This window comes from Planococcus citri, chromosome 5 (genome assembly GCF_950023065.1).
Source record: "Planococcus citri chromosome 5, ihPlaCitr1.1, whole genome shotgun sequence".
Taxonomy (NCBI): Eukaryota; Metazoa; Arthropoda; class Insecta; order Hemiptera; family Pseudococcidae; genus Planococcus; species Planococcus citri.
In genome coordinates this window covers 38368842-38389945 of record NC_088681.1, presented here as the reverse complement: position 1 = coordinate 38389945, position 21104 = coordinate 38368842, and the positions used below count along the sequence as shown (strand labels likewise).

At 32.8% G+C, this 21104-nt stretch overlaps 6 protein-coding genes across 10 annotated transcripts; 2 read left to right on the top strand and 4 right to left on the bottom strand.

The window, feature by feature from the left end:
- Positions 1-99: 99 nt before the first annotated feature.
- On the bottom strand, positions 100-7898 carry nSMase (neutral sphingomyelinase). Of its 4 annotated transcripts, none has more exons than XM_065369552.1 (8): positions 7655-7898; positions 4313-5188; positions 2165-2347; positions 1685-1868; positions 1406-1600; positions 1172-1303; positions 953-1082; positions 100-868 (listed from the first exon to the last, which is right to left on the bottom strand). In XM_065369552.1, exons 3-8 carry the CDS (start codon positions 2308-2310, stop codon positions 528-530), a joined length of 1128 nt encoding a protein of 375 aa, XP_065225624.1. In that variant the 5' UTR covers positions 2311-2347; positions 4313-5188; positions 7655-7898; the 3' UTR covers positions 100-527. The 4 variants fall into 4 exon arrangements, with proteins under 4 accessions (XP_065225624.1, XP_065225622.1, XP_065225623.1 ...); XM_065369550.1 differs by having other exon boundaries at positions 5101-5188; XM_065369551.1 differs by lacking the exon at positions 7655-7898 and adding an exon at positions 6218-6351 and having other exon boundaries at positions 5101-5188.
- On the bottom strand, positions 5604-7656 carry Srp54 (splicing regulatory protein 54). The gene has a single exon (XM_065369537.1). It carries the CDS (start codon positions 7582-7584, stop codon positions 6214-6216), a length of 1371 nt encoding a protein of 456 aa, XP_065225609.1. The 5' UTR covers positions 7585-7656; the 3' UTR covers positions 5604-6213.
- Positions 7899-8169: 271 nt separating the features above from the next.
- Positions 8170-11676, top strand: LOC135849211 (uncharacterized). Of its 2 annotated transcripts, XM_065369531.1 has the most exons (16): positions 8172-8753; positions 8821-8963; positions 9041-9188; positions 9273-9320; positions 9402-9469; positions 9538-9607; positions 9679-10045; positions 10120-10182; positions 10275-10349; positions 10433-10507; positions 10586-10660; positions 10744-10818; positions 10893-10982; positions 11065-11090; positions 11155-11236; positions 11314-11676. In XM_065369531.1, the coding sequence occupies exons 1-16, from the start codon at positions 8588-8590 to the stop codon at positions 11330-11332; spliced, it is 1590 nt and encodes a 529-aa protein (XP_065225603.1). In that variant the 5' UTR covers positions 8172-8587; the 3' UTR covers positions 11333-11676. The 2 variants fall into 2 exon arrangements, with proteins under 2 accessions (XP_065225604.1, XP_065225603.1); XM_065369532.1 differs by lacking the exon at positions 10433-10507 and having other exon boundaries at positions 8170-8753.
- On the bottom strand, positions 11318-14014 carry vermilion (Tryptophan 2,3-dioxygenase vermilion). Its single transcript, XM_065369555.1, has 9 exons — positions 13918-14014; positions 13699-13841; positions 13487-13557; positions 13153-13215; positions 12486-12623; positions 12180-12401; positions 11863-12106; positions 11703-11796; positions 11318-11629 (listed from the first exon to the last, which is right to left on the bottom strand). The coding sequence occupies exons 1-9, from the start codon at positions 13965-13967 to the stop codon at positions 11512-11514; spliced, it is 1143 nt and encodes a 380-aa protein (XP_065225627.1). The 5' UTR covers positions 13968-14014; the 3' UTR covers positions 11318-11511.
- A 311-nt stretch (positions 14015-14325) lies between these two features.
- Positions 14326-15389, bottom strand: LOC135849232 (homologous-pairing protein 2 homolog). The gene is made up of 2 exons (XM_065369561.1): positions 15002-15389; positions 14326-14933 (listed from the first exon to the last, which is right to left on the bottom strand). Exons 1-2 carry the CDS (start codon positions 15251-15253, stop codon positions 14562-14564), a joined length of 624 nt encoding a protein of 207 aa, XP_065225633.1. The 5' UTR covers positions 15254-15389; the 3' UTR covers positions 14326-14561.
- A 95-nt stretch (positions 15390-15484) lies between these two features.
- Positions 15485-20309, top strand: Ankle2 (ankyrin repeat and LEM domain-containing protein 2). Its single transcript, XM_065369521.1, has 15 exons — positions 15485-15643; positions 15744-15884; positions 15955-16262; positions 16331-16642; positions 16711-16875; positions 17156-17358; positions 17431-17560; positions 17628-17819; positions 17890-18152; positions 18221-18516; positions 18598-18654; positions 18716-18790; positions 18871-18997; positions 19208-19339; positions 19416-20309. The coding sequence occupies exons 2-15, from the start codon at positions 15812-15814 to the stop codon at positions 19477-19479; spliced, it is 2397 nt and encodes a 798-aa protein (XP_065225593.1). The 5' UTR covers positions 15485-15643; positions 15744-15811; the 3' UTR covers positions 19480-20309.
- Positions 20310-21104: the final 795 nt, after the last annotated feature.

Here is a 21104-nt window from a genome sequence, read left to right as displayed (position 1 = left end):
TATGGTTAATAATGATAACTTGATAAGTATTATTTTTATAAAAAGAATCATCTCAATAAATAATTTGATCGATGTTATATGTTTACTGCGAAGTATAAACTGGGGGGGGGGGGGGTTTAAAAGTTGATAATCTCACATAAATCTCATTCAAAAAATTAAATTTATAGTATAGGTAGGTAATACGTAATGAAATGTCTAATTGAAAGTAAATTGACAGACTAGTGGTGCTCGCTATACTCACCAACGTATATTTAAATCAAAATGCTATGCTTAATTGCACTGATGAAATAATAAATTGAATAGGAACAGTGTCAATTTTGATTTTAGATAAATAAATAACTATAAAATTGATATCGAAATTCAAGGGTAAACATGCACATTGCACGTACAATGATTAATTCAATAACAACTTTTTTGAAAAATAAAACACCGAATAGATAGCAGATGGACCATCTCACTACCAGTCATTCTAATAAAACTAATTCACAAAATTAATCAGCCAAATAATCACAATTACGTTAAAAATCCTAATCAACTTTTTTCTCACAATTATCGTTCTCGCCTCTGATAGAAAGTTTCATTCCATGAGCAGCGCAAAGTATACCTCTACGCTCCATTTGTTTCCAAACTAATGTGAATAACGAACATAAACATATGAAAAATGAACACCCTAAAGAAACTAATGGTAAAATTCTATCGTTAACGAAACAAAAACTGATGAGCGAAACAATAAAAATGACTATACACATAATGCAAATTCGAAAGCACCATTTCATATGATTGGATAATTCTTCGGCAGCTTTATCACAAACTAGATATGCTTCTTCGAGCGATTCTTTGTAGCTTTTTGAAGGCTGTTCAAAATGACCTGTAATAAATAAAGAAACGTAACATTTTCTGTCAACGATGGAGATCTATGGACTACAGTGATGCCATGTGAGGGCATCTTTACCGTGATTATCGTCTAAGAAAAATTTATCACTAATTTTGAACATGGCTGATATGGCATCGTGATCAGAATAACTATAGGAGCATAATGGAATCGTTTGTTGCAGTGGATTACAATAATCCCAACATTCGACCTAATCGGGCAAACCAACGTTCTCAATTTTAGAACAAATTACGCAAAAAAATAACTAAAGATTAAAATATATAGCTTGGCTAAACGTACGTTAGCATTGGGACCAGCTTTGTACAAAATATAATCGATACGTTGTCCTTGAGGGTTTTTCTTCACCGTTTTAGGATCACTGTAACTATTTCCGGAACTTCCATACGTTCCCAAAAACTTCACGCGATCTAGCTACATAAAATATCAAAATATAAATAGCAAAGCTTATTTACTGTCCATGCCTAAGTAGGTAGGTATGTAATTTAGTAATCAAAACACGGCACCAGAACCAACCTTAAACGAATCATTCAAGTCAGCATAGTCGGTAATGATTTTAAAACATAATTCGTCTGGTTCTGTATTAAGATCTGCGGCTAAAACTGCTAAATCGACATTCTGCGAGGTAACTCTGATGAATTGTGCAATATCAAAAGCTTGGACTAGTCGATGAGCCAAATACTCGGCATCGTCACTGTATTCGGCATGCGTCTGAGGATGCAATGATCGTGTTAGGTATATGCTGAATCAGCAAATTTTCTATTCAAATAGGTTACCTATTTCCCTTTAACTTACGTGGCATGTGTAAATATTGACTCGTCTTCCTCTGACATTTAATCTACAAAGACCGATACCTTTACCACCGTACCAATCTGCGTGGAAAACTTTGTGAACGTAACCGTTGACTTGCCATTTATGAAAAAGTACTTCTTCGATAGGCCATTTTGAAAATATACAAACACCGGATCCCATCACGCCACTGAAAACGTTTTTTTTTTTTTTTCGATTACAACTACGATGAATGTCGAGGTCTTGATTTAAAGATTATATTTTATTAATCATCAATCAATACGTGTAACGAGTTCATTTCCTATCTCAAAAATGCATTCACCATGCTCGAGTAAAACATAACAGTACAGACATTCACAATCACAGTTTCAGTATTCAGACTGCTTATAGGCGTTATTATTAGAAATTTAGTCATCTTCGCAGGAAACAGGCGATAATAAGCCTTTAATCATTCAGTAAGATAGCTGAAGTTACACTTGAACTTACCTGTAGAAGTAATGAGAATAAGGAAACGTTTTACAATTCGTTGCTTCCAACTGGAACCATTCAAAATCGCTAATATTCCAAATCTCTTGCAAGCAAATAACATCTTGTTTACGATCTTGAAATAATGCTTCGCAAATTGCTTTCATTCGATACTTGTAATCTTTTGAAACCCACCGGATACCCCTACAAAATCGGAAACATAACCATATTTCATGAAAATAGGTATACCCCCGTAATGTATCAGTATTTAAATCTAAAGACATGATCTGGCATGTGCATCATTCTATTTGAAAAATGGAACATAGAAATAACCACGGAACCTGAAGAATTGATCGTAGAATTTTGTCTATGAGTGATACATTGATACACTCAAAAACTGAAATGGTACATCACATCACTACACACACATCAAAAAAATGGTACTTCTGCGAGTTTCTCATCGATAAATTTAGTAAATCTGTTCATCGAAAAATAATTTATCTACTAAAACGTTATTTCACGATAGAGTCAGAAATCAAGAATTAAAATAAGTATCTAATTTAACATGAAAAAAATCGACAAAATTACAACATAATTTCGGAGATGATTTTTGCTACTAGTACTTCATAATTTCTATTGAAAACATTTTAATCGTGTACAAAATGAATACTGTAACTAATGATTGAAATTCTAGCCAGACAATTCTTCAGGTTCCACAGTAGATATGTTCAATGATGGTGAAAATTCATCTCGATGAAAATTTCAATTTAATTTCACACAATTAGCTGCGACTCTTTATTCAATAATTTCAAGCATGAACGAATGATAGGGATATGATAAAATTCATTTAGTGTATTGATTTTAAATTTTAATCAGGAATTGAAAGAAGCTAATCCAGTACTAGTAAGGAGACAATTCAAGAACGGTGAATATGGACCCAATTATTCATTTTTTTTACAGAAATTAATTGAAGACCAACATCTTGAAGTCTGGGTTTATGAATTTTCTCAGTCCTCTACCCCTATGTTCAATGTTCATACCTATTATCAACTCAAATACAAATTTGAAAAATAAAATCATCATTTTGAAGGGGAAAAAATTGAAAAACTGGATTCACAATTCTTTTTTAGGACTCTCAAACACAATTGTCGATTTCCTGCTTAAAGAGAATTTCTTTTTTTTTTTTTTGGTTCAAACCACCAAGACATTCGATTTTTTCCAAATTTTTGAAAGTTTGACTTTGACATAATGTCAACAAGTAAAGTTACACTGATCATCAGTCAGAATTTTTAGCAAAAAAACATGTATTTTTCAATTTTTTTATTTAAAGCAAAATTTTCAATTTTGTCAATTTCAACAAAACGCAAAGCTTTTTTTTGACAATTTTTCGCAAAAAAACCAAGTAATGTTTGGAAAAAAAAATTAAAAATACTTAGTGACTTGGGATTTTTTTTGAAAAAAACTTTTACGTAATTTTTGACATCTTTAGGAAAAAAAGATTTTCTCATCGATTACTTGTAATAATTTTTGTTGAAGAGGTGAGACTTTTTTGCAATTTTTTTTTGGAAAACGTTGACAAAAAGTGAGACTTTTTGCTGTTTTTCACAGACAGCGAAACAATAAAAATTTTAGGTAAAGGCAGGGCTTTATACTCATTCATAACGCTGAAAAAGAAGTATGACTAATTGGGAAAAAAATGAAAAAAGGTAAATAAATATTTTTTAAACCTTGTTGATAATTTTTTTTTCTTCAAAAAAGTAGAGCCAAGATTTTGGAAAAATTGAATTTTTTGGAAAAAAAAGTAACTCAACTTCAGTAACTAAAATTTTAAAAAAGTAATCGCTAATCAAGTGCAAACCCAGCAATTTACTTCAATAATCTAGAAAATTTTCTAAACAAATCCTGTCTCAATTTCAAAATTATTCCACATAATTTATATACCGTCCTTTCTACTCGTTTTCCAATCATCATTATAAAACGAATGAACTGAAGAAATTCCTTCAGAAAAACAAAATACATAGCTACAAGTTCGCTAATATTTTTCATTCTGTCATTGAAAATTCGCAATATTTATAGCAACGATCTCAAATAACGGGCATAACAACTAATCAACATTATTTTCGAACTGAAATCGTATCTCAAAACAATCAATCAGTTTGAAATACTCGCAGATATCAATTTTCATAAACATTTTGCACAGGCTGGCAGTACGAAGTTGGAAACTACTTGATACACGTTGAAAACCGATACGTCTACGTAAAATGCATCATCAACAAAATACCGCCGACTCGATACTCCACGAAGAAATAATTTTCTACTTAAGGTCTCGTTTGAAACATAACACCTTTGTCAGCTGCATTATACAAGCTTCGGAGATTCTGAACAAATTAAAACAGAAAAAAATATAAAAAAGAATAAAAAAAATCGCGTCATTCTCGAAACAATAAAATTCCATATTCAAGAAAACAGAAAGAAACTGCAGACGGACTTGTATCAGCACCATAACCTCCAAAACACGACGTCGTTACCGTTTTCGCCGAGTACTCGGCCATTTAATCTCATTTTCTAGAAACAATAAAAAAACAAACAAAATTCAAATTTTTATGCGAACTTTCTCGTGTTTTCTCAAATTAAAAAAAAAAAAAGGAGAGGGAATAAAATGAACGGGGAAAATGTCACCCCATCGATGATCACTTTGCAGCAGTGACATCTTCATCATTCCAAGGGCCTAACTCTAAGTCGCAGATGCTCGGTTTTGCCATCCTCATCCATCCTTGAAACAAATAAGCAGAAATTTCACCGACGATGAATTTTCATCAAACACTAAACGTGCTTTAGAGCAAATAGATGAAAACTCATCGTTTGATAAATTAATTTTCTTTCGTCATAAGCTTCGAGTACACGTTGCTTTTTCTGTTTTGAATTTTTTTTTTTCTTTAAATACACGTAAAACGTACCAACAATTCAACGATAATACAGTTAAAGTGGTAGTTTCTGGCAGAATGTCACAAGTCATTCTTGAAATTTTCCTGTTCTATACGTATCCTAAAACACAAGACAAAACCAACGACATTAAAACTTGCAGCTGATGGGTTTCTTCATTTAGGGTTAACTATAAGCTCGCGGAATTCTCGATTCTTCTCCTATAAAAATGAGCACGAAAAAATTATATATGATCAGATTGATTAATATATTTAATAAATACAGTACATTATGTAACTGAAATAATTTATGTGATTTAAATCTAAATCATGGTGTAATTATTTTTTCAGCTATACATTTTTTATCCGTTGTCAATATTTTGGATTAATAGATCAAAATAATAAAAAGCATCCAGAGTTACAATTTTGTAACAAAAAAAAAAATAAAAAAAAAAAAAAAAAATAATGAAAAATTACTTCTTCTTAAGATACATAAAAAATATAACTTTACTTCACATACAGAAATATACGAATGCATATCCGCAGACTGAAACAACACATAAAAAAATGACGAGTCCAACTTTACATAAGATATTTAAAAAGAAAAAATTCCATCATTTAAATTTGAAAACCCGCTTCTTTCTTTCACGTAATTCATCTTAGAAAATAAACGAAGCGAATCATTCGTCGGCCATAAGCGTAATCGTTAAAATTAAAAATTACTATAACTACATTCATTAACATCACAAAGTTCAGAATAATTACTGTTCTTCAAATAAATTCAAAATCGATAATACACAAATTTAAAATCAAATACATCGAAATTATTTTACCTAAATCCGAAGATTATTTTAATTAAGAAATCATGGTTGACGATTTTCATCTGTTCGTCAACAATCGCCCAATTTTTGAGATAAAAATATGATCATGATCGAACATACTGTTTACTAAATAAAAATCTATACGTGAAACAAGCACGTTGGAAGTAAAAACCGAATGTGAAAGATAAGAAATTAATAAAAGTAGAAATTCTGAACAGTAATACTTTAAACTCGACCTTTCAATCGCTTACGAAACCAGACATTTAAAAAAAAAAGAAAAAACAAACAAATATACAAAATACGTTGCAATAATAATTCTGTTAAATATTTACTTTTTGTCATTATTCGTCTGGTCGTCCTCTTTCGTGGGTCTTCTACTTTTCGACCTACTAGAACGATTAGAACGAGACCTCGACCTTTTCCTAGATCGAGATTTGGAACGTGATTTTTTATGCCGCGACGCCGACCGATTCCTCTCTCTGTCTTTCGAGCGTCGTTTATGCGGTTTAGAATGACCCCTAGATCTAGATCGTTTACGTTCTTTAGATCGTCTAGAACGCGACCTATAATGACGTCTGGTGCGATCTCGATCTCGGTCGCGATCGCGGTCTCGTTCTCTAGACCCGGATCTACGTCTGCCTCGCGATCTGGAGCGTCTAGTGCGCGAATGAGGAGATCGTGAACGACGTTTCGAACGATGCGAACGTGATCGCGAACGATGTCTATATTTCGACGATCTAGATCGAGATCTGCGACGAGAACGCGAACGCGATCTTCGACGCGATCTGGAATTACTTCTACTACGTTTTTTATCTTTAGATAGGATACCGATAACTGGATCGATTGCGGCTGAAATCATACTTTGAGCTTCTTTCACCCTAGTCATGGCTTCTTCTATTTCACGCTGGGCAGCTTCGTTACTCTTAGCCATCGGTTTAGCTATCGATTGAGTCGAATGATACACTTGGATTTTTCTGCCACATAATTCGCTACCGTTCATTTTCAACGCCGGTATTATACTACTTTGTTCGGAGAACTCGATCAACGCGTATCGATTACTATCGTTTTCACGAGTACAAAATCTTACGTATTTAACATCTCCAGCTCTCTGGAAAAAATCTACCATCTGTTCGCCATTCACCGATTCGTCGACATTGATTACGACTAACGTTCGACGAATCTCTTCGATGCGACGAGCTTCGTGGTTGGCTGATAATGGTGGATATGGTGGTAAGCCATTTGAAGTGAGGACAGGGTCTTGTGTTATGATCTGTTGATTTGGTGGTTCTCCTATGATGTGATTTACCACATGAGAGGGTAGTTTCGGCTCGGATGGATATAGACCCGGGATTACGTTGGCTTGAGCGGCGATATCTAAAGCCCGGTATTCGTCAGGTATTTCGCCACCTTTTGTTTGATATGGGGTTACTATTAGCGCCCGATCGATGAATACGGTATTCGTAAGATGTTGCGCAACGCCTACGCAAGCCGCATCGAAGTATTTCACGTAGCATATTCTAGACTGAACAGGTAATGAGACATCTCGTACCGTAGGATACAGCCGGATATCTTCTATTTTACCGATATAGCCGAATAATGCGTGCATTTGATCTCTGGTCGCTTGTGGGGCAATATTTGTGACCTGAATCACTTTCGTGCCCACACTAACGGCCACGATTTCCTCTATCTGACCGGTCATTTTTTTAACTAGCCTGAACAACAACGCAACATAAGAAACAATACATTAAGAAATTGGTTGGTACACTTACGTTTAGTAAGTTGGTCTCCCTTTTAGTGATTCCATTTAGACGCGAAATCACGCGAAAGTGATAAAAATGAACAATAATTATACAGTATTATTTTTGTCGATAACTACACAAGCGAAGCACACGCCGTTTATTCTGTTGTTATGAATGAATTTGTGTTACTACACACACAAAAGCTAAAATCCTAAAAAGTCTGCCATTTTATTAATCACCTGGGTTTCGCCATTGTTTGCCGAGTTGTGATTGTTTTTTTTGTATGATTAGTTATTAGTTCTTCGACTCATCACAAGAGTACGCTATTCAATTTATGAAAATTTTTGTTTTTTTTTATGAGCGAAAATGGCGAAATGTAAAAATCATTTTTTGTATTAATCGTCACACGCATTGTTTTGGAAAATTATTATATTCTTCAAAAGAACACAAATCTTTGAATTTTGTTCGAAAAATATCGAAAAATTGATTTTTTGATTTAAAAAAATCAAACTTGATAATGTAAAAATTTAGGACAAAAATCGAGCATGTCGCTGATGTCGCCATTGTCACCAATGTCATCCCTTATCAGTTGCTTGTCCAAAATTTGCCCATAAATTCAGCTTTTTTGAAGTGTAGACAAAAAAATTTCAAATTTTCTGTAACAATATTCAAAACTGACATTCTTATAGAGTTTATATTAAAATCTTGGAACATTTCATTCGTTTAATTTTAAGATATTGCGATCTAAATTTTTCCATTGATAAAATACAGAAAACGCGCTCATATCTTTGTAAACAAACCGAACGTTAAATCAAATTTTTGAATCACAAGTTGCGCGGCATTCTTTTATTTCTTCTTCTAAAACTTGACGAAATTCGAGAAACATTGATAATTCCCTTGAAAATCTTCCCAAGTACTATTCTTTAATGTGTAAATTTGAGTGTTCTATTATAAAATTCGACCATGATACCACGTAGGATATTGAAACGAAAACAACTACCCTCCATGTCCGTGAAGAAGGCTGGAGATGTCTACAAATCTATGACTGTTCTTCATGCAAAAAGAAAATTTCGATGCTACCAGGAAGCGTTCAAATATCTTCTGAACTTGGCTTACGAAAATGCAGGCCGTAAGTTGAATTGAATATTATTCTTGTGTAAGATTTATTCGGTTTTAATGACGTATTGTACTTTCAGATATCAGTTCATTACAGCTGAATAATAGAGCTTTAGCTAAAGGAATTCAGAAAGAAAAAGAAAATACGGCGCTGCAGCTGAAAGAGAAACTTGCTACCGAATCGTTATATTTCGACCTACTAAGAGAATATGGCATACTCAAGGTGAAGAATTTATACTGATAGTATTTGGTAGGCTATGTATGTATTCACGATTTTATCGACTTTCATTTTTCGTATAGACCAAATTATCATCGTTTGAGAAAAATTTAAACCATATTGACGAACGTGTGAAGACCTCAATGATACCAAATCTGGTCCGATTATCAGATGACATCACGACTTTGAAACTAAATTGCGATGTTTTGAAAACAGTAGTGGGTAGTACGTGTAAGTAATTTGATATTATCTGAATGTATGCTGATTTATGTAAAGATTTGTGTCATAATATTTTTCTGATATGAATTTCCGTAGATGAACCTGATACTACTACCAAAATATATCCAAAGAATAATCATGGTGGTACGTGTGATACAATTATTACTTTTAGTTTTTCTAGTATTTTTATAACCAATACGATTTTTTTTTTTTTTTTTTGAACAGAGAGAAATCCTCGTATCATCTCTGATGCTTGTGTCCCATCACCGGTGATGGAAGAATTGGAAGATGAGGTAATTCTGACCAGGACTGATCTCTTATTTTTGTGATCAATTTAATCGTGAAATTTCTTCGATTATAGATCATACAGTTGACTGCTCGAAAATGCAAAGGTGGACTTCGAAACGCGTTCAATAATTCTAGCATTAGAGGTAAGGTATTTTTACCGCAAGTGTGGTAGGCTTCGTGGTTTTCTTTGTTTTAATTATTCATTCGTTACCAGATCGTCGAATGAATCGAAGTTTTACGTTTCCTACGAGTCTCGAATCTAGTTTTACTGAACCAAGCTCCGTCGCAGAGAAGTCTGTTCCTCCTCCGGAAGTTGAAAGAAATTCCAATGTACCATCAGAAGTTGAAAGAAACTCCCACGTACCATCGGAAATCGGCGGAAATTCAGTTGCTTCATCCGATGTTGAAAGTTTGCATGCCGTTCCTGATTCGCCCACCATCGTTACGTCGAGTCCTTGTCTTCCGGCTCCTTCGCCGATTGTGGTACTGCGTAGAGTTCTCACACCGGTTAATTCATTGGATTTGAATGATTCTGTACATTCTACAACAGTGATATCGTATAAAGAAAAATCCCCTTCCATGTAAGATGGTATCTCGGATAAAATTTTAATTCGTGATACGTATATATTATTATAATTGGAATAATGTTTTTCAGTACCACTGATGAAGATATTAGTCGCATTTTACCTAGAAGCGAACGTAAACGATCAACCCATTCGTAAGTGTTTAGATTTAGCTTTTCGTATATTGTGTATCATATCATGAGAAAGCTGTGCTAAAATGTAGACCTATATGATTTGTTTTCGATAGGAGTTATTTTGGGCAGCACGAAGAAAGCGGTTGCAATCGTTCCTTTCTAACTGAGCGTAAAAAATCTAAAAGATCGTGAGTAGAATTGTCATTATGATGTTGAATATTTTTGACGTCGATGTGTAACAAAAGCATTTTTTCTTTTGATTTTTGAACAGGTATTTCTTTAAAAAGAATGACGAAAATAAACAAAATAAAAAAAGCGAAACTTTCAAAACTTCAAGCCTTATTTTGTTAGTCAAACTATTCGATGTAATTTTTTTAACATTGTAGTAATCAGTATCACTAACATTTTACTTCTTATTCTACAGAAATCAGAGCAAGAATGGGGATGATGACCATTTAAATGAAAATATGCCACCAAGAAAATCGAGATCACGACGAAGGTAAGAATATTTTTCGTTGAAAAAATTATCATGGAGATGTATTTTTATCTGATCGTTATTAAATTGATGCGTTTTTTTTTCAGAAGTTCGTTTCGTGAAAACGAAGCACCTCCTGAAAATTATTCTTTAATAGGGGAGCGTAAAAAATACAGGACCAGGTATGTCTTTGCGAACTTTATAATTATAATATCAAATCAATTACCAATAAAGTAATTTTTTCTTCTTTCCATAGGAGCAGTTCAAGAAACAGTCTAGTCCAATGCGACGAAGAAAATTCTAACCAAAGTACGATGAAAGCTGATGTAAAGAAATCCTTGTCAACGTGAGTTATCGTCTATACCTGCTTCTATTCAAACGATCTCAAAAATTCGTTGTATTAATTATTTTATCGTGCTCATTTATAGGAATACCACTTTTGGAAACGAAACAAGTAAGGCATTTTTACCGTATTTTATATTATGAAAAATTAACCATTTTCATCAACTTTTGTTTAGGTTCTGAAAATTCTTTTAATGACAGTCGTAGACTTCGTTCCCGATCAAAGAATGTGTGTTATAAAGAAAGACCTCTTAATGTGTGAGTACTTTTGTTCTAGATTACGCATATCTGTCTGTCTATAGGAGTATTCATTTTAATAATTTTTTCGTTTTCAGAAAGTTAAGGAAGAATTGAAAAAAATGTATTTTGTAATTTCATGCTATTATTGTTAAACTTTATTGTATAAATTATTGTTATTACAATGTTGTAGTGTAAATAAGTTTGTAAAATAAGTGTTTTTTGTTTGTATTGTAATCTTCGTTGTAGAGCAGTTTGTGTAGTAAATTATTGTAATAGTATGATTTTACGGATTGTTAAAAATCTCTTGAATTGGTCTTGATTTTTTTAATCGGCTCTAACGAGGGTAAATATGAACGAGGAATTAAATAAGCTGGTAAATTGGCCAAGTCTCCGAATATCTTGTATTGATCGCTGTAATGAAATTTAAATTATATTAGAACGTTGAATTTCAAAATGCATTAATTTCTCGATTTTTTAGTCTTACTTCAACGTTAGACGCAGATAATGGTATCCTGACGAGCCTCCGGTGCCAATAACTTGACTACCAATCATTTTTTGAACCATTAACATGTGGTTCGCTGAAATCATTGGCATAAATTTAGTACATATCATCAAAATTGTTCGCGTTAAAAATGCCAACTTACTGCGCCACTTGGTTAAATGAAGATCAACATCGACTATTAAATTAATTATTTGATAGGCTGCACGGAATTGTGGGTCGTTGTGATACATCAAAATAATAATCCCGCCTAGAATCGCCTTTCGAGATAATTTTCTTTCTTTTTGTTTGATCAGTTGTTCGTGAACATTATTATCGAAAAGTGAATTGAACAGAAGCTCTTTATTCTTAAATCGTGTTGACTGTATACCATTGGAAGGGCAGCAATCCTGTAAACGACACATTTAAATTCAATCCGATTGCGATTATTTCAATTGGTTTGGTTTGAGCAATTTGACTAACCGATCCGTTGAAACGTTCATCTTTAAGGAACTGCTGTACTCCCGTTTTATACGAAACTTCGAAATTCATTGAATCCGTAACTCGCCAAGGAAAATCCTCGAGCCATTGTTGAACTAAAGATAGTAAACTTGGTTCAGTTTCTGATTGCTTGAGAGAGTGGTAGGCCGCACTGCTGGTATGGTACTGATTCATAAAATCTTTTTGATACTGAACCCTGTCATCCTGCGCATTTTAGTACAAGATGAAATTAGAAAAAGTACTATGAATGAATTAAGTCGAATTCGATTTTGTCAACGTTCGTGATACCTTTGACAAACCTAATTTATTTTCAATCAATCGAAACTGCCAACTTTGAAAACCAGAAGCCGGGCATAACAAGTCTCTAAATTCTAAAAAATCTAAAGCCGTCATCGTTTCCAAAATATTTATTTGTTCGATCAAAAGCTGAAATAAAAGCATAAAAAAAGACGTCTGATTATCATCGATCATTCTATAAAAATGGTGATTCATTGTAGAAATGGGTACATTACATATGCAGCTTAACGTCAATAGACTGAAGCTTTATAAATGAATTAATAAAGAGGTCAAATAAACTAATTTTTTCAGAATTTGTATTTCGAGATAAAAAGTAAATCGCATTACTATATTAATCCGATTATTATTTTAAAATTATCGACGACTGCATGTCTGATTCTCGCAAAACTGGCGAGTTTTAAGGGAAACAACTTGTAAATGGGGAATTTTAAACATTATTATAGGTCAATATACCTACTTCGTCACGTACATGTAGTCTCCAAGTAAATGCGAGAACCGAGAACCAAGGATTCAATTCCTCTACTGATATAGACGTACCTATTATATTTAATTTTGATATACCTGATACGATACCTATACGTACATATTTTATTGATATTCAGGCGTAGTTATAGATTAAAATTTAAACTGCAACAATGAAGGAGGAAAAAATACTCACCTTCATAATTAGAACAATTCTATGGAGTCTCTTTATGATTTCATGAGGATTTTCGTAGTCAATCTGCGAAAAACGAGCAAATTCATGCTAATGCAATATTGGCAAACAACTGAGATATACCTACTAGCTTACATATTTCATACTCTTGCTTGCCTTCTAAAGAATTACCACGAGATACCTACTATATTGTATAATTTTTTAGCCACATATTTTATAGTCTTCAATTAAAATAAAATTACCTACCATCTTCGATTCCATGAACGATTTTTTTTTAAACGTTCATAAATCAAATTTTATTCTTAAAACGTTTCTAATAAGAAATAATTATACTTGCTTTGCTAATTTTGAACATATCTCTCAACGAATCTAATTCAAAAATGATTTGTTTGAACCACAATTCATATGCTGAAATACACCGAACAAAAATTACTTCACTAAAAATAACGCAAAGAGGAAAGCCTATAGGAATTTCTAAATTATTGAAACATTGAAATCAACTGAATTTTTTAAAATTATGTAATAGAAATAGTATAGGTACTTCATTACCTTGATGAGTAATAATGAAAAGATGTTCATGATGAGCTGGTTGATTAAATTCGACACTTCTCATTGATTGAGCCGATAACAATTTTTCTAATTTCAAATAATCAGAATATTCCAACTCTTTTTTCGTCTCATTTTGTTTTTTACTAAAAAATCAAATAATTAATCACTTCACTGAACACAACACGAATTTGAAAATACCACTAAAACGAACAAAATTACCTAATCGAGCGAATATCATCGTCATGTGAAATACAGTTACCGTTTTCCATTTCCTTGACCCTATGCAAAGGAAAACTAAAAGAAAATGTTACGATCGTAGGCTTTTTATTGAGGGTTAAGTTCAGTAGATGATTCAGGAAACTTACCTACGCCTATTATGTAACACTATACATTGAAAACGTAACAAATGGATCACATGCGCTAATTAATTAATACATATCGTATTTCAATGGGAGTAATTCTAGTAAATGATTTTGTTTCATGTACGTTTGTTTAAGAATTTCTTAAAACCGGTTGATTTTATAAAAATGAGTTTGTGCATTCATCTCAGCAAAATCTTCAAGTTCAATGTTACCTGGACAAGCGCCCACCTGCCAGGATGGAATTCCCCAGAATTAATTTTACATATTTTGCATTGGTAATAAATATAATTATATTGTAATAAAAACGTACAAAATCATAACGGAAAATTCAGGAATTTCCTTTGCGCAGGTTAAAACATAAATAACGCATAATTTGACTATTTAAAAAAACACCTTATGATACTCCCTAAAAGTATCACTGCGAATAAGTATTAACACATTTGAGCTTAAAGCTCACAAATTACAAAACACATATTTTCAAGAGCAAACTTTTCAAAATGTTTAAACAGGAGGAGTATTAGTTTCATCGTCTAATTCTAAATCAATTTCTTCAATTAATGCAGCTTTACTCTTCGGATAACTATCTAAAATGCTGTTTATCATCTCCATACAGATTCGTTTTCTTTTTTTATATTCTTTTACAACGGTTTCATGTTTCTTCATTATTTTTTTCCGGTCAGTTTCTGAAATTAACACCGTATTTTGAGACAGTTTAGTATATTTGGTTTCCAACTTTTCTAATTCTGATTTCAGCGCATCTCTTTTAGCTATCGCGTCTTCGGTTGTTAACGCAGATTGGAACTTATTTAACTGGCTCTGATTTTGTTTCAACTGTTGCTCAGCTTTCTGCAGACTATTGTTTTTTTCCAAAATCTACGACAATTAGATCACAATGTACAAATGGTATGTTAATTTTATAAGATAAAATGTTCATTATTTACCTGGGTTTCCAATTTTCGAAGCTCTTCGTTAACATCTTTTTTATCATCGTCGTCTTTTTGAACTACTGAGTAAACTTTCTGTTTGCCATAAATCTTTTCATTGACTTTTTTCTCGGTTACCAACTGATCCAAAGCTTTTTGAATGGCAGCTTTGCCAATTTCTTTATGAAGATTTTGAACTACATCATTGGCACTATACGGTCGATTTACTTTTTCTAAATAGCTCAACACCGCTTGTTTTTCTTTAGACATTTTCTCAAAATATTTAATTTATTTTCATTTTAGGGAAAACAAAAAGCAAACTTCAATATTTTTTGATTTTGTTATCAGTATTTTTTTTTGAGAAACTTGAAAATTTTTGCAACTTTCGTACTTCAGAAGCGCGAACCAATCATTTCACGTAATTAATTTTCACAAATAAAATTTGTGAGAATTAATTATTTTGATTTTCAAAGGAGCGCTGACTGCGCTGTTTACTTTTGCTCTTTTTTGCACAGTAGTGTGCGTATGGTATATTTTCCTCATGAAAAATCGTTGGGTTTCGCTTTTCCTGAAAATTTTCAGTAGATAACAAAAATTGGTTGATGAAATGTTGAATTCCGTCAGCGTTAAAATTGAAAGCAAAGTGGTTAATTTTCGAAGGTAATTCGCGTGGAAAATTCTTATTCATTACACTATTTTACAGCTACATGATTCTATGCATGATTTTACGTTTTGCTAACTTTATGGCTTTTATTTTTAGCTGGGAATTTGGTGTAATCGTTATATCATCTGTTACTAAATTATGAATTAGAAGATAACTCGCTCAAGATGTTGGACAGCAAAAAATACTTCGGAGTTTATATCCCAAAAGACTCCAATGGATACGACAATACTAACGATGGTAAGTAGAAATGAGTATTCATTCGCAGATCTTACTTCTTTTCTAACTCATCACGTTGTTCTAATTGTAGGAGAAAAACTACACGTATACACGAGCTACGAACAAGCTGCTGTAGTATTAAAAGAATATAAAAACGCTCGTTTTAAAATTTTCAATTCTGAAAACGAGGCTTGTTATTTTGCTCAAAATGGATCCATCGGAGGACAAGGAAACCCGAACGTTGTCACGGAAAGTATCCCTTTCAAATCGCTAAAACGTCAAGATATTTATAAATTTCGTCGTTGTATCGAAAATGACGATTACACGTCGGTTAAAGACTACATCTGGGAAAATCCTCGTTATTTAATAAGTATTGGTGATACTCCGACAATCATGCAAGTACGTTGAAAAAATACAAACGTTTTACTTTGTTTACTCGCTGTTTACGTAAAATCTCATGTTTACAGGAAGGTCCTCGGTACAATGCGCTTCATATTATTGCCAAACACAACAGACCTAAATTAGCAGAATTAATTTTAAGCACGATATCAGATCCTACGTTCACAAAGCTACTGTACGGAGCCGCCGGAGAGAATTCGTACATTGTTCGCCCTGAGTTGTTGGTTGATTTATACCTTAATACTCCCGACAAAGCCTTGAATGAAACCCCGTTACATTTCGCTGCTAAATACGGTGCCGCCGATGTTGTTGCTGTATTTATTCAATATCCTCAATTGAAAATTGACATGAAAAATAAATACAACCAAACGCCCAGAGATGTAAGTTACTGTTTTTTATCTGACAATAAATAACAGAACTATTTTCTAAATAACAATTTTGTTTACAGTTGACTTGTAAACAAGCGTCTGGCGACAATGTAAAATTGGTTGAAAAAATTCGTAAAATGCTCAATGAATTATTTTATGTCCCGGTTTGGAGATCGAGCGACGACATCGTACAACCCGTCATTGGTAAACCGTATTCTCCCAAGAGTCCACCCGTCTGCCCCGGGGTAATGTATAAATTTCATATGAAATATTTTCTGTAGCTTCGCAGAACTGCTTTCTATTCAAGACTCGCTAATTTTAATCAATTTCAGTAAAACTTTGAATTTTCATCAACGCCAAAGTAGGGTATTTCAATTTTTAGGTAACGTTCATCTTTTGTCCGGAGTTGTTCTTTGTCTAACTCGTTGATTTATTGCTTTTGTGCTGTGTTTCTAACAATTTATTTCCTATAGTCGTAATTTACACTTCTTTTAAATTATTGTAAACGTGATTATTTTTTTATAGTTGTCCTCACCGGTGAGTCCTTCTATGGAAATCAGAGCTATTGCTGGACCGATGACCTACGACGAAGCTAATAATTTTCATAAATCGTGGAAATCACCCATACGAAGCGCTTCTTGTACGTCTCCCAATACTCCACATTTGTTACAAGGTGTTCTATTGCGCAATCCTTTGGAAATTGAGAAAGGCATTGAAAAAGTTGGAAGGTAGTATAATCTCTATTCTTGTTCAATTTCCTTTTCCTTATGACATTTATTGTATTTTGTTGATATTTACAGAACGTTAGCTACTAAATTTCACGTCTCTTGGAAAGAATATTGGCCTTTCTTGGACAAATTCATTGATTTGAGGAGCGAGGAAGGCTTGAAGTCATTGGAGGAATATCTAAAACAAAAAATCATCTCACAAGTAAAAATAATCTTTTTTCATTTTTGAAAATTCAACTTGAATAAGCTAACGAGATTTTTTTTTTCAGAAACCTGCACCGACGCAGAACCTAAACAACACTGTTCTCTCTCCTATGTCCGAATTATGTCACGAATTCGCCAAATTCTCAATCAATAGCCCAGTTCCTCCAAGAAGTGATCTCTCGAGTCAAACTTTCAAAGATAAAAGTGGCGGCGATGCTTCGAATTCGCCTTATTTATTAATGGAAAATGTCTGCCTGGTACGACTCGATATATTGGAGGTTTATTTTGGTTTTAGAACCAATTTTTCAATTTGCATTTTTATTTCAGATGTTCGCTGATAATGTTTTTGATACGTTTATAAAACATTTCTCAGCCGAAATGCCCATCGAGGATAACGTAGTGGGATTGATCAAAAAAGTACGCAATTTGATGATTTCCTTGGATGGTTGTCGAAAGGATTCTGCATTCAAGTATTTTCCATTTGGAAAAATTCACATAAGAGCCGCGTTATGGATTACGAGAAAATTATTAAAATTAGAAGAGCGTCAATTAATCTACGCAACATCCACGTTTAATCTGATCGACCAAACGTAAGTAATGTTTTGAAATCTCGCCATATCGACCTACGCATAATTTTAATTTCAACTCGTCTTTTCAGCGATCCTAATAGTATGGTCAAACAGATAACATTATCGCCGGCATCTGATAATATTGAATTGGATCATATTGTTCAAACTTTGAAATGCATCAATGGCCACGTAATTAGGTTGCTGAAAGGTGTAATCGCACCTTCGGAAAGAGCAACTAATGAAGAAGTGTGTAAAAAAGAATGGCTAGAGATTGTAAATTGCCAATGCGATTCTAACGGCGGATTTTTATCGAAACTCCATCGATTGGGTGAAGCAGTCAGGAACAGGTTACTATTCTCAGATGCTGATGAACCTACTAAAACTGGTTTGTAAAATAATTGATTTATTTGATTATTATTTTTTTTTGAAAAATATGATGCAGGATTTTTTTTTTACACAATTATAGATACAGATTCGAACAAACCAGAGAATGCAACTGTATCGCCTGCAAATAATTTAGCAGGTATGGAATTATAGTAAATTGTCTTTTAATTTTTCGGAAATTAATTTGGCTGTATTTTCAGATTCAAACAATAAAGCTCAAGTTACCACTAATTCTGATGTAAACTGTGATAATACTTTGAAATTACCGAATGATTGTGAGTTACATTTATAGTCTTACGTCGGGACTTAATTTTATGCAACTTATTTTACTCTTTTTTTTTGTTCAAATTTTCAGATAGAATCTGTGATAAAAGTGATCTTGATTCCGATGACGATGAATTTTATACGCCACCCAGCAGTCTTTCAGGTTCAGATGATGAAATGGATATACCAGATGAAGGACCAGAAATATTTATTTGCGAGTAAATATCATTTTACAGAATATTCTTTTACATTTGAATAGAAGATGTTTCGGGTTCGGCGACGATTTTTCAGTTTCAGAAAGAATGTTATTACTTTTTTCGGGGGGGGGGGGATGTCACATTTGAAACTTCTTGAATGATTTACTAAGCAGCTTTACTTCCAAATAATTATTACTTTGCTTCATTAATTTTTTAAAAATCAAATTTCAGTAATAGAGGAACGAGCTTAGATAACGCGGTACTCGAAGCCTTAGCTGATTTGACGATCGATTGTTACAAGTATCCTAATATTTATCGTTGGAAACATTCGGTTTCACTACACAATGCAATGGATAGATTCATGTTAGTGATTTATATTTTACTATTTTTTTTGTTGTAAAATTTTCATATTTTGAACCTTTTACTTATGATTTATCAGGTGGCCGAGTCCGAAATCATCGAAAATCTTGAAAAAGAAGAATTTAATTTCCAACGGATTATAACTGGAAGACTTTCTTTCTGTAGCCTGGAATATTTATGAAAAAATCTTTGCTCAAATGCGAAATTTAATATTTATGTATTATGAACTAGAAATTTTGTAATGAATGGGAAGGAAAAAATCAAAAATTTGATGGAATACATTAACATCACCACATCAATTCCTATTATTTTTAATTTTTAACTTATTCGTTTGGTATTGAAACACACGTCAATTGAATAATCAATCATTACTTCTTTGTTAGAGAAAACATGTAAAAGAAAAAAAAAAAAACTGGAAAAAGCTATTTAAAATCTGCGATAAGTTTACTCGCGTCGCGTCGTTGTGTTGTTGACGAAACAACAGCTTATACGGTACCGATAAAATATCACAATTTGTATTCTATAATCGAATGCAACTTCATTTCCTAGTTCGAATGGTATTTGTTTTTCTTCCTTACCTTGCCACTAAGGTAATAATAATGGTAATTTATATTTAGAAACAAAAATACACTAGAGATATTCATTGTATCTTAATTTTATCGAACGAAGGTTTTTTTCTTTCTTCAAATTTCGCTTCATTCAACGACATATCGACGTGTAATGCATTCCAAAATTTACAATTTTATTAACTTTCATTTTTGTATGTAAATAAATGAATTTTTTGTATTCATTGTTCCAAGTTGAAACGTTACGTGAAACAATCTCATTTTCTTTGTTAACTTATTACGTTGAACCCCTTTTTGAATTGTTATTCGATTTTGAAAGTTGATTTTTTTTGTATCGATTTGTATTATATTTTTATACTAATTAACGTTTATACCATCTCTCTAATTAAAGATTACTCCGTGCTCGAGATTGCGTTTTTGTTAATCAATTTAAAAATAATTTCCTGTTAATATTTTTTCAACTTGAAGGCTACATAAGTACACGATTTGAAGTTTGACAGCGATAAGACGTTATTTTTGTTCTAGTTAGCGTTATTTATGCCTTATTTTAAAAACATCCTACAAACGACGACGACGAGAAAAGTCTGTTCGAATTTAACGAATTTAATTTTTATACGAGCCGAGCGAATTTATTCGTAATTTTACGCTTGTCGAGTTACAGAATTATTACTTTGAAAGGAATTTTCTCTAATTTTTAGTTCGGTTGGCTTTTCTGACGTTCACGTGTTTTCTAAGCCTACGTTTTTAATGTTCATCCTACGCTCTTCATCAATTTATTTTATGCTCGAAATTTTCAAAGTTGTTGGAATTTTCGACGAATTAAACCAAGAAAGGTTACGAATCTATATTTCGTAACTCGTTTAGGTATTCATTATTCATAATTAATCGCGGTTTCATACTCCTTTTATGTTTGTCTTCGAAGGCGGCCGGTTGTCGTTAAATTGCACACCGATGATTTTTTAAAAACATTTGTATTGATTTTTTTTTACCCCCGATGAGAATGTCAAGTGCATTTTGCCCTTGAATTCATTCATACATTATGAATCGTCAGATTTTGAAAAAAATCATACGTTCGATTAGGTGTATATTAAAGGAGACATTTATGGTTTTGATCTTTGGAAATGCATTCTGATTTTAGGTGTCTTTTCTTATCAAACGATGTAATTTCAGGAAAGAATATTGTGAATTTTCAGACAAAAGGT